Source organism: Cupressus sempervirens, chromosome 11 (assembly GCF_028749045.1).
Source record: "Cupressus sempervirens isolate cs-2001-9-10 chromosome 11, ASM2874904v1, whole genome shotgun sequence".
Classification (NCBI taxonomy): domain Eukaryota; kingdom Viridiplantae; phylum Streptophyta; class Pinopsida; order Cupressales; family Cupressaceae; genus Cupressus; species Cupressus sempervirens.
In genome coordinates, this window is record NC_143128.1 from 11,735,913 (window position 1) to 11,751,507 (window position 15,595).

The 15,595-nt window shown below is 33.0% G+C and overlaps 1 protein-coding gene across 1 annotated transcript; it reads left to right on the plus strand.

Moving 5' to 3' along the window:
- Positions 1–1,832: 1,832 nt before the first annotated feature.
- On the plus strand, positions 1,833–14,886 carry LOC149527985 (mechanosensitive ion channel protein 4-like). Its single transcript, XM_089807968.1, has 9 exons — positions 1,833–2,081; positions 2,436–2,992; positions 3,593–3,716; positions 3,947–4,240; positions 4,382–4,584; positions 4,871–5,114; positions 5,285–5,364; positions 5,480–5,561; positions 14,443–14,886. The coding sequence occupies exons 1-9, from the start codon at positions 1,833–1,835 to the stop codon at positions 14,884–14,886; spliced, it is 2,277 nt and encodes a 758-aa protein (XP_089664094.1).
- Positions 14,887–15,595: the final 709 nt, after the last annotated feature.

Sequence of the window (15,595 nt, forward strand, 5' to 3'; positions counted from 1 at the left end):
AAAGTAATAATTGTACTAATTCATTCAGTAATATTAGTTTATGTTTACAAATTATATTTACTTTTGCATCAATGTCTCTTAATCTTTTATGACAATATTCTGGATAACTTTTCTTTATTTAAACTATTAAGTAAAAGATTCATTATATAATTTCAAAGAAAAAATCAATCAATATAATTTACTTATTCTAATTATCCTCCAATATTAATTTAATTTTGTTCGATACTTTTAAAATTAGTGAGCTTAACTTTATTTCTATTGACTTTACTTGGTCTATATTTAAGTATCAGTGCTAGATTTAATTTGTGTGTTCTATATTTTTTGATTATATCTTATAATGGTTTTATATATTTTTGTATTGATATTTGTTTAAAATTTTGTAGCATATCATTTCAGCTATGGATTCTTCTATTGGAGAGTCAAATATCATTGTTATGAGTCTTGCTGCTTCCGTCACCTCAAATAATTTCTTTGAGATTGATTTAGATAAATGTAAATGAATAATTTGGGAATCATGCTCACATATAATCAAAGCTTTGGAGAACGCTGCATTGTCAATTGATACTATTGATGAACTAGAAATAATAGAAATGGTAGATGTTGCCAAAGTTATGCATGACACATCTACAAAAACAGATGCATTTCCATAAATGATGAAAGAAGTCTACCGCAATCATTGCTCTAATAAAGGTCACAACACCATCCTTATCACTGAGGAATATGTGATGCAGCTACATCATTATGGAGAAATGTTCTCTTTTTAGTTTCTTCTCATATTTCCTATATTTCATCTAAATACTTCTACTTTGGCTTATATTTCCTATTTCATCTATGTAAGTGTTATCAACAACAACATGAAAAGTTTATTTTCACTATTCAACTCATGAACACATACTTTTTTCCATCTATGTGAGTTTTGTGAACAACAAAATAAATAAATAAATTCAACTCTTCAAATGATGTTTAAAGGTACACTTACGATATTTGATGTTACATTTTCTATGCATAATCATCAACACTAGTACTAATATTTATAAAATTGATGCTAACATTGATATGTATACTATGTATAAAAGTTATGCTCTCATTGATATGTTAGATGCTATATTATCTATGTAGAATCATCAAAACTAATAATAAAATGTATAAAATTATAAAATTGATATTGACCCTTTAAAAAATTAACATATTTATTAAGTCGTTCAAAATTAATTATTCAAATGCATTATGTCAAATTTTATTTTAATATTTATTAATAATTAAAATTATTAATTCTAATAATTAAATAAACTTAATAAATGAAAATAATATTTTTAAAAATAAAAAATAATAATAAAATAAATAAATAAAATATATTTAAACAAATAACATTATTAATTGTGCTTATTAATTGTGCACCACGTTTCTTATATATATATTTATATATATAAAAGTCGAGAGTTATCCTTCTCGAAGTACCTATTTTCATAATCTAACTTAACTAACTGCAATAGGCACTTCGAAAAAGATAACTCTCAGCTTTTATATATATATTAAAATATATAAGCAGTATAATATCAAATAGAAATTCTTATCATGCCACATTACCGACCAAATGTCATTTTGGTCTCATTATTTCTTTCTAGTGCAATGCTTGCATTGGGCTGTAATTTGGGTTTTGGGAAGGGAGGGAAGGCGAATGGTTTTTGATTCGAACGGATTGTGGACTGGAATGGAAAGTGAAAAGGTTTTTCATAGCTTATATAGCGTGTCATGGATACAATGTTTCATAGTTTATTCACTGTGTCATGGATACGATTTCTTTATTTCATGCAATGGAAAAATCTACGAGAATGGCTGAAAGGAATCTGAACAAATCTCCCTCAGCTGCAGCTGATGTCGAAGAAAAATATGGCCCCATCAAAGAAGAGGAGTTTCCTCCAAATTACAAGCACTCCGAATTTGACAAATGGCTTTTTCTGGAATGTGCAGCTTTATTGGCTCTTATAGCAGGATTGCTTTCAAGCCTCATAGTCGGGCCTCCGAAGAAACGTTACATTTGGGGATTAGAGTCATGGAAGTGGTTTTTGATGGCTCTGCTTGTTTTCTGAGGGAGACTCGTTTCTGGCTGGATAATTCGTGTGGGGGTTTACGTAATCGAGAGAAATTTCATTTTGAGAAAGAGGGTCCTCTACTTTGTCTATGGTGTGAGGAGTAGTGCGAAGAATTGCCTCTGGTTCGGCTTAGTTTTGCTCGCTTGGTATCTCGTATTTGATAAAAAGGTAGTAACCGTTCCACACTCTCGTTTTTCATAATTGTTCTTCTCAATGGAAATGCATTTTCATAATTGTTATTGTTGTTGAGGATAGGGTTTTTCTTCTTATTCATCTGCAAATTACTCTTTATATTTGTGATCTCTTTTACATTCTAATATTTTGGTAAATTTTTGCTATCAGTTGGAGCGAGCTACCGAGAACAAAAACCTGTTGGATAGCATAGGGAAATTTCTACTTTGTCTTGTGTGCGCCTCATTTCTATGGCTATTCAAGACACTATTGGTGAAGATTTTGGCTTTGAATTTTCATGTGAAAACATATTTTGACAGAATTCAGGAGTCCATATTCCATCAATATGTGCTTGAAACTATATCGCCGCCCCCAATGATGGAAATCCATCAATCCTCTGCTGTAGCAGATAAAAATAATACGAACAATGTAGGACACCTAGAAATTCAAATAGATCCTCCTGGTAACAGGAATAATGAAAGGGCAGGGCACAAAGAGGAAGGGGGCACCAATGGGATAACCATTAAACAACTGCAGAAGCTGAATCAGAGGAATGTCTCTGCTTGGAAAATGAAGAGATGGATCCGAAATATCAGGCATTCGGGAATCGTTAACACAATTGACAGGTCTTTGAATTACCATAAACATGATCCGAAGATCGATAGTGAACGTCAAGCAGCAATTAAGGCAAAGAGGATATTTGAAAATGTTGCTAAGCGTGGAACAGAGTATGCATCCACTGACTTGTGCTTTGAAGTAATACCTTTACCTCACATAAGCTTTGTCATACAATTAGGTGCCGTACTAAGCTTTGTTTTTGTTATTCAAGAATTAGAAAGCTAACATTTAATCGTTTCTGGTGGATTGTTCCAATAAAAATTTGTAGCAGGCAATACTATTGGCAGTTTATTTATGTCTTAATAGAACGCCGTTGCCATTTAAACTGGCATCCTCACACAATAAGATCCACAAGCACTCTTGATCACTACCATGTACTGGAAATTGTTATCCCAGTTCCTAACCATACTGCAGTCTGACCATGTACCCATTCATGTGTTTGGTAATTAAACCATGAACTAATACCAAAACGGCTCTGCTAAGCATTATGTCCAGCAGTTTTTATTGTATGATCACTTTGGTGCTAATGCCATTGTTCTCAAACACCTAACTTTTACAAAAGCACGAAGGAAAAAGCATGAACCTACAAGCATAAATAGGACCAGAGAATATAAGGAAAATCCACAGCTCATGGTTCATTTACTTCTGGGAAATGAATATGTTTCAGAAATATTTTTTTCTTAGTTAAATTGAAGTCCCATCTTTTGCAGTTATATTGAGGAAGATGACCTGCTGAAGTTAATGAGGAAAACAGAGGTGAGCAGAGTCTTTCCCCAATTTACAGGAGCCTCAGATACAGGAAGGATCACTGAATCGTCTCTTGCAAACTGGGTGGTATGCTATTTCAAATCAGTTCCATACTGCTTTTAAATATCACTCCCAACATATAGCTAGATGTAGTTTTCTTCGGAATGTTGTGCTTATTTCATGTTCTTTTGACCTAAATTTTCTGTTTTATTCCAACGAAAGCAGCACAAAATAAATTAAACTAGGCAATACTGATTATCTAGTTCTATTAGCTCTTTCTTGGGACATACTGACTAATGTATCTTTTTTTGTGGCAGATGAATGTTTTTGAAGAAAGGAAATTACTTTCCCGGTCTCTTAATGACTCCAAAACTGCAGTTAAACAGCTACACAGGCTCATCAATGCAGTTGTGGTTATAATCATAGTAATGTTCTCTTTGGTACTTCTGGGCATTGCCAGCACCCATGCTATTGTTCTAATATTAACTTCCCTTCTGCTTGTGGCTTTCATGTTCGGAAATACCTGCAAAACAATCTTTGAAGCCATTGTGTTTGTATTTATCACACATCCATTTGACGTGGGTGATCGGTGTATTATTGATGGAGTTCAGGTAAAAGTCGTCCTTCTCACCTTTCACAAATGGCTGAAATGATTAAAGATTCACCTTTGAACAAAAAAAGAAAAAGTAGAAAATGTTACAGATTGGTTTTTTAATACAACCGTAAAACTAATTGATATTTGAATGGTACAGATGGTTGTGGAAGACATGAACATCCTCACAATAGTGTTTCTGTTGAGTGATAACGAGAAAGTATACTACCCGAACTCAATATTATCTACGAAACCAATCATTAACTATCATAGGAGTCCAGATATGGGAGAGAGTGTTGACTTCTTTGTGGATGCTACTACTACTGTGGAAAAAATTGCTGCACTTAAGGAGAGAATAAGCAGGTCCTTTTATATGTGATTTTTTTTAGCAATGGTATAATATGAGGCACAGTTACACATAAATCTGCAAACACCCTTACATACGAAATACTTGATTGGGTTAATCACATAAAGTTTCTAGAAATTTAGTCTTAAATCTCAGCAACAAGATAATCATAAACAAACTCTTCTAGGTCCGTTGATCCACTTTGGCCTAAAGGCCAATAAGGTTAGGTTAGGTTATCTTATTTATGAAATAGGTATTTCCTTGATTTGTATGAATATTTAGGCACTGTGTTTGTTTATGCAGCTATATTGAAAGAAAGCATCATCATTGGCACCCAGATTATAATTTGTTTACTAGGGAGATTGAGAACACTAATAGGATGAGAATGGGCCTTTTCCTCAGACATACAATGAATTATCAAAACATAAGTGAGAGATCAAATAGAAGATCTGCATTGCTACTGAAAATGAAGGATATGCTTGAGGAACTTCAAATTGAATATCAAATTTTGCCTGAAGAAACGCCCGTTAAGTTTGTTGTGTCTACTGTAAGATGATATCCTCATTCATTTCTAATGAGTTGAGGTAAATAAAGAATAACAATTTTTATTGGAAGTGTTTATTTTTCTTTGTTTTATTTTAATGACTGTTTCAATACTTATCTTGGAATCTGCATTGGTAATTATAATGACAAATTCTTTTGGATTGTGTTTTGCAGGGAACAAAGCTCCATTGCTTTGTGAACAAGGTACATGTTTCTAATATTACAGCTGTAGGATTGAGCATCCTTGCAGCATGGTCGAAACGATTAAGAAGCAGCAGCTCCTTAGCGAGGGAGATTATTTTGATAAAAGACATGTTCCCTTCAACATAATTTCAGAGACATCTATGTCTTGTGTTTTTTGTGTTGCAGCTTTACTGAAGGCAGCAATATATCCTCATTGAAGTCCTTGCGCCATAAGTCAGTAGTAATGACTGCGTACACATACAATTTTGTACAAAACAAAGAAATCATGTTCATCCTTTAATAAATATAATGCCAACAGAAAAGGCATGGAGAAGTTCGTGAAAGTCATGCAAGTGCAAATTAGTTTTCTTGTCAACTTGTTATTACCACTTCGCATCCAATTTTCAGATTGGACTATAGTAGGGAGATAATTAAGTACTTGAAAAAAATAGGAGGTTCATTTGACATTATTGCAGGTCATATTGATCCAAATATGGATCAAGTATTGAACCAATTTTTGATACATCAAAATAGAACTATAACTCATCCTTTTGTAGTTTGGGCTACAACCTACCCATCTATACATTTAAAAGGAAGAGCATTCTTTTATCCACATGACAGAGTTAGTATACAACTTCAATGTCCTTCCATTTATGATCTCAAGCTGAAAGAACCTCTCTTTTAAAGAACTATAATTAATATACGACAGGTACCGACAAATTTTTGAAGAAAAACTGACTCGCTTTGAAGAGTTATGGTGGAACTGAAACCCAACAAGATTAGTTTCTAGGATTTGAGAAGAAATCAAAGAACTCATTTCATCTGTAAGTGAATCCAAAGAAGAACATAGAAATCCATGCATTTGATTTTTGGACATAAAGACTTACATAATCAAAATTCTAAATAGCTCATCTAATTAAATTTTCAAACTTTTAAATTTCCAATATTTTAAGAACTACAATTTAATATGAAATTCAAATTTAAATATGTTTTTATAGCTTCTTTCAACACTACACTTATTCAATGACAATGAGCCAGCGTTTAAAAAAAAACCACCTGGCATGTTTGCACTCTCAGTATGTTATGCTTTTAACCTCATTGTTGAAAAAATAAAATAAAATGAATGCCATAACAATCTCTGTAAGTTCTAGAAGAGGTTCCACACTTAGGCTCCACTACAGCAACACAAATCTGATTACTTCACATCCATGGTAAATATAGTTTTTTCCTTTCTTTGATATTGGATTTCAAAAACATTTTCTCCTCCTTATTTGTATGGCTCATTTATTTTTATTTGCCAATGCATTTAGGGTATACAATATTTCAACAAAAGAGAAGAGTAAGAATATTTACACAACTATCCAGTACAATTGTCATATGCATTGAAATAACTAAAATTTTATTGAAGAGCAAATGAAAGAGTCTTAATCGCCTTAAGGAGACCATGGCCTAAGGGGCTATGGAACATAACATTTAACACATTTCCAAGTTTTTTTCTGATTCAAGTTTTCTATTGTGAATCTTTGATATCACCTCTCTATAAAAGTAGGATAACAATAACAACACTAGTAGTCCACTCATTTGGGTTGTTGCTTTATGTGGCACCATTAAAAATTCTCTTGATTTTGGAGCAAGAATTTAGCAAGTGGTCCAACAATGTCTTGAGTAAGTTTTCTTTAGCAGCCTTGAATCCCTCATCAAACCAAGGAGTAGGTTAGGAAAGTATTTGAACTTGTCTTCATAGTATGAGATCTCCTACACGTCATCAAGGTCTTGTGCATTAAAGTGATTGGTATATTGCTGCAATATACTCACTTCTATAATCGTTTTCCTTGAGGCTGTTGCTCAAGTGCAGCCACAAAAAGCTTTCAGTTTTCTTGCTTCACAAGGGATATACCTTTTGTCTATTTTTTTCTATTAATGTGTTTGGTTTCCCCTCATTAAAGTTCATTTGCGTGGATTCCAAACTTAACAAAGAGATGTAATGTTCAGGCTTCATTTTTTGTAAGCCAACCCCCAATATTGAACTCCAACAACTTGGAAATATAACTTCAAGAGTAAATCACATAGTAAACCATAATTCCGCCCATTGTAGTTTTGTAGTGACAATGGAGTTATATGCTTCATATGTGGGTTTAAATGTGATAATATGCCAATTTTGTGACAACATAGAATTAGAATAGGTTTCTAGGTTTAGTATCTATGTTCCTTGAAAAATAAATATTTGGCTTTTAAGAGCCTTTTTTTTCTATTTTTTTATTGACTATTTATAATTAATATATTACTAGGCTTATAGCCTATTTGTTTAAGAATAAATTACTCTCTCTAAAGTAGCATAAGGAGCTTTGCTATCTAGATTTTTTTTCTTGTAGATCTTCAAGCTTTTAATAGAAAAGTAACAAGAATCCATCCTAATTGTTTCCCCCTTTATATTATTTCCAGCCAATACTTATGTAGGTCTTCTTTATCTACTTTTATTATTCAAACCTATGATTCTCTCATTAGGATTGTGATCCCTCTATTCACCTTACTTGTTTCAATACATTCATTCCTCATTGATACTTTATTGTATCCTTCAAAATTTAGAACATTAAATATATCATACTAATGTTCTTTCATAGGAAAAATAATGTGTTTTCTCTTTGTGAAGGGCGCTGACCTTAGTTTTTGCCTTTATAGGCAACCTCTACAATTCCTACTTGTGATGCAATGTTTGTAGATGTAAAAGAATGTGATTCATATCATCTTGTGGTTGTAGTATGATGTTAAGTAATGCAAAAGTATTTTAGATCTTAGGTTTTGTGTTCCCATTTGGTCTACAACAAAATTTGTGTTCTTATGAGTATCAACCTATATACAAAGATAAAGTATCAATTTATATAAATGTTTTGCATTCCTACACATTCAATGAATTTGGTGATATGACTCTTTGCTTATCACTTTGTCAATTTTAGGTGATGTTATGTTGGGCATTTGTAAGTATCCTAGAGGTTTGCATCATTTTTGGAGTATTAATTTTAATGTGCATTAACAGTTCTATTTTTGTGAGTTGAATCGAGTTGTTTAAATCAGTATGGTAAAATCCTAGTTAGCTCCTAAAATTGGAAACTACATGCAAACTTCAAATGCTTGTATATATATTTTCCTTCATTTTTTCATTTGGATAAAAACTAAAGACTCTTAATTAATTCAAACACCTTGATCAGGATAGCGACGTCATAAATGCATTGCCATGGACTAATTTTGACATGAAATAAAAAAATCCACATAAAGGAACCAAACATAATCTACCAAAAATAAATTCAAAATGTCTCAAAAAATTATCTAAAGACACTTATCAATTTCATACCATGTACAATTTGGCTATGGAGGTAACTACCCAAGATATAGAGGTATGATCAAAAGTGTTATAACAAGAGATAACCAATATGAGAAGGATAAATTGTATTCTCGTCAAAAATGCAACTAGATGGAACCAATAGAATTAAGTTCACATGAGACCCCCTGGTTAAATAGGCCAAGGTGAGATATACGAAAGTATAAGATTATGTAAACATCTTAATATTATGCCTTTATACATAAAGTGATAACTTATTAGCCACCTAATGTAGAAAAGTGCCAATATGATAAGTCCACCAAAGGTGACAGTGACACTTAAGGTGGAAAAGTGAAAACGTAATAATACCACTGAAAGGGAAATATTCCTATGTAGACCTAAGTAAGCTTAAGTACATGTGTATTTAGGGCCTAGAAGACTTACTAGGTACAACACTTAAAACACACCAATGATATTTCTTGCTTTCTCATCTAATCCTTAGTAAGATGAAGAATGAAAGGCTGATTAAAGACATTTCAAAGAATATAAGAAAATGAATAAAAAAAGAGGAAACATGAATGATTGATACAAATTTAAAAAATAAGATATGTGATTTTAAAAGGAAATAATTAATTAGTTTCAAAAATCATAACCCTAGAGTCTTTTTAAGGGAGCTACAAAATAATGAAACAAAGAGAAAATAATATCATTAATGCTCACTTGTTGGATTGTGTGAAGTTCCTCTTTTAATGGCCAAAGAGGAAAGTAGATACAACTTGTTTTATGGTAGAGACACATTATACATGTATGGAGGCAGTTGAACCTAGAGTTCAATGGATAACTCTTATGGGTTATGAAGTAGATCCATTTGTTGTGACATAACATGTGGATGCCATACTTGCTTTTTAGAAGGATCTCAATGTAGAAAGATGGGGAACTTATCAAGAGAAATCTCAGAAGGTATGGGAGGAGCAGAGAAGAAGTTCAAGGAAAAGGAAGGTGTAGAAAATAGTTGATAACATTGTAGAGAAAGAAGGAATTTCTAAAGAGCAGATGGAAGAACATAGAAAAAAAAGTGAATCTATGCAATCAAAAGCAAAGGTTTCTACCCCTATGATGTTACAAGGTGAAGCTATTATTGAGCTTGAACCTTTAGACATACCAGACTCACTTACTCTAGTGGTCTCATCTACAAATATTTCTCCTACATTGTAGAGAGTAACAAGAATATTATCAAAGAGAACACCACCTGCAAAGCTTGTGAAGGGTGAGGTCTCAAAGGTAGATTTAATTGCTCAAAGAACTATGAGGCCTACAAGAACACCTAGACCTAAGGCTATGTTGGCAATTTGGCTAAGGATAGTTGACAGGGCTTTCATTAATAGAAATATAACACAAATTTTGAGGTAATTAAATCAAAAGACAAGTTTAGCTATAGGATACTTAGAAAGTTGTCTAAGTATAATAGTGGTAAAAGAGAAACAGTCATACAATTTTGTTTAGTGAACTTCACATAAGGCATATGAAATTAGATGATCTTAGAAGAAGGTATTATGGACATCATAGATGATGTGTGTAAGGCTACTAAAGTTTAAGATACGTTTTGAATAAGTTTGTTAATCTCAATTTGGTTTTGACAAGGCATTAACAAAATACTTAGTCATTATTCAACAAAATTACACTACAAGCCAAGTGATTAGAGCAAGCCAAGAAATCAATTCGAATTGAGTGATCAAGGCATGTCGAGCATTAGTTTCCAAAAAATACATGCTAAGTAATATACATAGTCAATGCCGAGAAGATAGTTAGTGTCGAGTCACTCATAAGATGAGTAAATAGAGTATGCTAACTCATTCAGAAGATGAATTACAACATTGAAGATATAGTGAATGCCAAGCATTAGAGACTTCAATTGCCAAGTGAATAGTTTTGGACATAATTTTTGGTAATGGCACAAACTTCTATGTAAACCATTTTTGGGCTGACTTAATAATTGTTTTATGTATCCCTATGTAGCACATGCAACCAATCAAATTGAGGGATGTTCTAAGTGAAAAAATGGATCAAAAAAGCTATTTATTCTAACCTAACCATAGCCAAAGTTTGTATTTACTTAAGGAGACAAACCCTAAATAGTTTGTATTGCATGAAGGAAGAGAAGGAGACAAGAGAGATGAATGCTAAGTACAAAGAGAATTCATGATGGATATGGAGGTTGTGACAATGTTATGAATTGCAAAATCAATTAGAGAGAATAGAGAAAAGTAGAGAGAGGATAGAGGAAACATATCTGATCAAAAGGGTCAAGTACACACTAGGAAAGAGAAGATATGACATCTAGCAATAGAGTCTTAACTGAAGGATCATGGTGCTAAATCATTCCAACGACCAATTCAGAGAAAATCTCTTAATAGAGTAGTCTTAACAAGCTTGTGTAAAACTCTTAATCGAGTACTTGTTTTATTGCAAGTTTAAGTCCTCTAACAAGGAACACTTTTAGCATGGTGTTTAAATCCTTTAATAGGGTGAGACCTAATAGTCTTTGTAAGCCTTTAATAGGGTAGGCCTATCATAGGGTAGATCATAGTTATTATAGTCAAACTTCTTGTAGCTTTAATTGGCTACACTTTATAGTTGCAACCATGAAGATTTGTGTGTGTCATCCCCACCCTAGTTTTACCTTCTTATTGGAGGCTTTAACAAATTTATTGTGTTATGTGTTATTTGTTTCATGCTATGGATGAACATGTGTAGTTAGCTATTTTAGTTTACATGCTAATTATAAGATGTATATATGGTGAATTTTTTATGGTTAAAGTTTTGAAGTACTAATTCACCACCCCCCTGGTAGAGTTTACTTTCCCATTATTATTTCTAACAATTCGTATCAGAGCCTTGTTCTTTGGAAAGGAAAGCTTTATAACTATAAGGAAAGATCTTGAAGATGGAAGTCTACAATTTGGGAAAGACTATTGAGAACTAGAAGATTGAAATCCATCTTGCCCTACACCAACTCATGGAAGAAAGAGATGAACTACAATGTTCATTGAAGAGAAGGAAAGAAATATCTATTGAGCAAAATGACTCTCATTATTAAGATGGAGACACTATTGAATTGTTTACAAATGGAAAATCAAGTGAGTTTGATGCAGCTATTGCAGATCTAATGGAAAAGAATGGTACCCTAACTGAAGAGGTCAAAAATCTTAAGATAGAACAAGAAGTCCAATTAGTATTTCTATGTGAGGTGATCGAGAAGAAGAAGAAATCCAAGGAGGACAAAGTCATTATTGAAAATGACAAAAGAAAATTGACAAACATACTGTAAGAGAAGACATCAAATGTGTAAAAGATTCCTAACATGCAATTGTATACAATGAATCAATTGATGATTTTCAATCATGAATTGAATGGAAAAGATATTGAGATCACAACCTTGAAGTTACAGAATAAACAACTGAGGAATGATTTCAGAAAAGAAAAGGATTTTGCTAAAAGTTTCAATAAACCTAGTGAAGCCATCAAATACTTTGAGAAACTGATGAGATCTCCTAGATCTAATAATGATACTATTGGAATGGGATACACCAAAACCGAGGAAGGAGAATCGTCTAAAAGTGGTGAACAATGAAACAAAAAAAGTAAGAACTACAAATCCACTTGTCATAATTGTGGAAAGTTACGTCATACAAAAAATGTTTGCAAGAGCAATAATGCAAATTAGAACCCTAAGTAGAAATTCAAGGGTTATTGTCATAAGTGTAACAAGCAAGGATATCAGGCACATGAATGAAGAACCAAGACCATAAGCATTGAAAGATTTGATGGATATTGTCACAATTGTTAGAAGTGTGGACATGAAACATATGAATGTAGATATAATGCCAAGTGGACATCTAACAAGCAGACAAAAGTACAACAAAATGGAAAATCCTACAATTGGGATTACAATACAAGGTACACTTGCCACTAATGTCAAGAATATGGACATGTTCCCAAGAATTGGATTAGAACACGTTTCAAAGGCAACTACAACAGATGGTTGAGTGAGACTACATGCTTTAGCTTTTTGAAGACTGGTCATATCAGCAGAAATTGTCCAACTAGATCACCAACACCAAGTAATGGAAACAATAAAGGCAATGAAAAGGTCAATGTTGAGAAGGTCAAAGTGCAGATGAACAAGACATGGAAGAAGAAGGAATATTTTAGCACATTAAATTTAGATGAGGTCACTTCATCCAATGGATTAGGTGATCACATTACATCCAACTAGGCAATCAAAAGTATGTGTGGACTGATATTTCAATAATATATTTTACATCAGTTCCGAGAATCTATGTTTTGAAAAGATTATATATGCATAAATTAAGATGCAATGTATTGGTTTGAACTTGGAAGAAATCTATAGCTTTGTTAGTTTTCATGTTGTTGCTGAGCATGAAAGGTTTCATAGTTACTACTAAGAGTGAATGTAATTTTAGTCATTTCCATGTAATGAAGGTATGCTAGTATTAGTTGAGTTTGCTATGTAAACTGAGAAAAGTGGAAATAATGCATATGCTGAGTGAGTTGGAAACCCTATGTTGATCGAGATTATAGCTGTGTAAGCATTAAGAATTTATTCTAGAATTGTAAGGGTTATATAATTATTTCTTGACTCATTTGCATTCACCAACAATCAAAGAGAGCACGGAGAAAAATTGCAACATGAGATTCTTGCATTTTTGAACTGAATTCAACTGAAACTCGACATATTCATAACATTGGAAAGTTATTTTACTGGTGTTGAGTTTCATTGTTTGAATTTTTGTAAACCCTAAGTATCAAATATGGCAGCTAGCTCTTCTACAAGTGTTAGGAAGGTAGGAGGGAAAGGAAATGTTTAATGTGAAATCAATTAGTAATGATGTAAGACAACCACCTTTCCGAGCAATACCTAAAATTTCCTATAAAGGAGACCTGTCTAGTGCACTATCGATGATACCAAAGGTTCTTATGATTTAGGATGTTAGGTGAGTATAGGAGTCATGGAGATAAGGGATTTGTATAGTCAACTTTGTGTAGATGGAATCTTAAGGGAAGAGAATAAAATTGTAGAAAGGAAAGGGTTGACCTATGCCCTAGATTTCCCTAACATATTCAAAACTAAATGGATAAAGATTGTGCTTAGTAGAATATTTGATGACTTTCTATGGTTGGAAAATGGACCAATTAAGATCACTAAAAGGATCATCAACTAAGTGACATGGTATCCTACCTTAGACATATCCAAGAGCATGTGAAATGATTCAAAGGAGATAATTGAGAAGAACACACGTGTAGTATTGAGCAAGAGGTGTCTATAGTTTCTATCTTAGACCTACTAATTGACTTTATTGTGAGAGTGATAGCTCAAAAGTTCTTTTAATCTAGCAGATTGAATAGTGTATTTTACATGGCTATAGATTTGGGGTACAAAATAGTGAAGAGAGACCACACCTATGACCTTGTCGAGTTGCAACTTCAACAATTATCTTAAAACTTGGAGGCATTAAGGAAAAAAAAGAGTGCATCTTGCAAATTTGATTCTTTACTAGTTTGTATATTCTTTTATGTGCAGAACACATTTCCTACATTTGGAAAAGTTTCTTGGAAGAACAATAGGTCTATTATAGTACATATTGTAGAATTCATAGAGTAACTTGGAGATAACTTTGAGTCAATGATGACTAGTTATTTTGAGGATTTTAAGAAATTCATGTAAAAGAGACTAAGGATTCCTATGTCACTAGTGGAGAAACATTACAATGATGTTTTCTTCTTAGTGGATGCAGATTATACATGTGTGTAGGCAACTATTCCTAGGGTCAAATGGCTTAATACCTTGCCATATGTGATCAATGTTGATGAGGCATCTACAACTATCACAACTCTACTAGCAAAAGAAATAGATAAAAGTGCCACCTCTTTTGGAAACTCTGAGGAAGCCAAGTCCAGAATTACAATTGCCTTGAAGACAAATTCTATGGTAAGGAAGAAGAATAAACTTGTGAAGAAGATTAAAGAGAGATTTGAAAAAGAGGGAGAAGAAGATGAAGATGAAGAAGAGGGTGAAAAAGTCCAAGCCCCTTTGGAACTCGCTCAAGGACAAGGAGAAGATGATGAAGTAAATGAAGAAGGTGTGAAGGGAGAAGAAGCTGATGAAACACCCAAGCCTACTGAGAAGAAGAAGAGAAAGGATAAGGAGCCTGAAGTGGAGAAACCTAAGAAGAAGCTTGTGAAACTTACACAATAGAAGCCAACAATACCTGCTACTAGGTCTAGCACAAGGGTAGCCATCAAGCAAGTTAAGGTTGTTGAGAAACCTAAAGGAAAGAGGACTATTGCCTTAGTAGAGCTAAGATAGCTAGCCAAGAAGACATATGTGAGGAGAAAATAAACTCTAGTGGCTAAGTTAGATGAGGAGAAGACAAAATCTAATGACATGAGTCAATTCAAGGTGGTAAGCCACAATCCCTCCTCTGACTTAGATAATTTGTGTGACAATATTAAACTATTTTTGCACATATAGATTTTGATAAGTTAGGAAAGGTTGAAAAAAATACTATTGAAGAAGCCATATATGTGACGATGGCTACATTCAAATCAACTCCTATTGAGATTGCCAACTCCCTACCTAAGAGTTTATATGACCAAGTTGAGCATAAATGACAATATAGTTTACAAATTGAGAGACAAATCAAGGAAACCACTCTAACCCAAGTAATGCCAGAATTGGATAAGAGGAAGATTACCAAGGCTATGGAAAAACACAAGTCAAAATTTCCCCTGATATATAGAGCTTTCCATATATTGAACAAGAATATTGAGGATGTGGTGACCAAGAGTACACAAATCTAGAAAACAATCTATGGGTCATCCACTCCTACAATAAAAGACTAAGGTGAGCAAGAAATGAAAGATCCTAAGAAAGATGAAAAAGTGACAATAGAAACAACACAAGA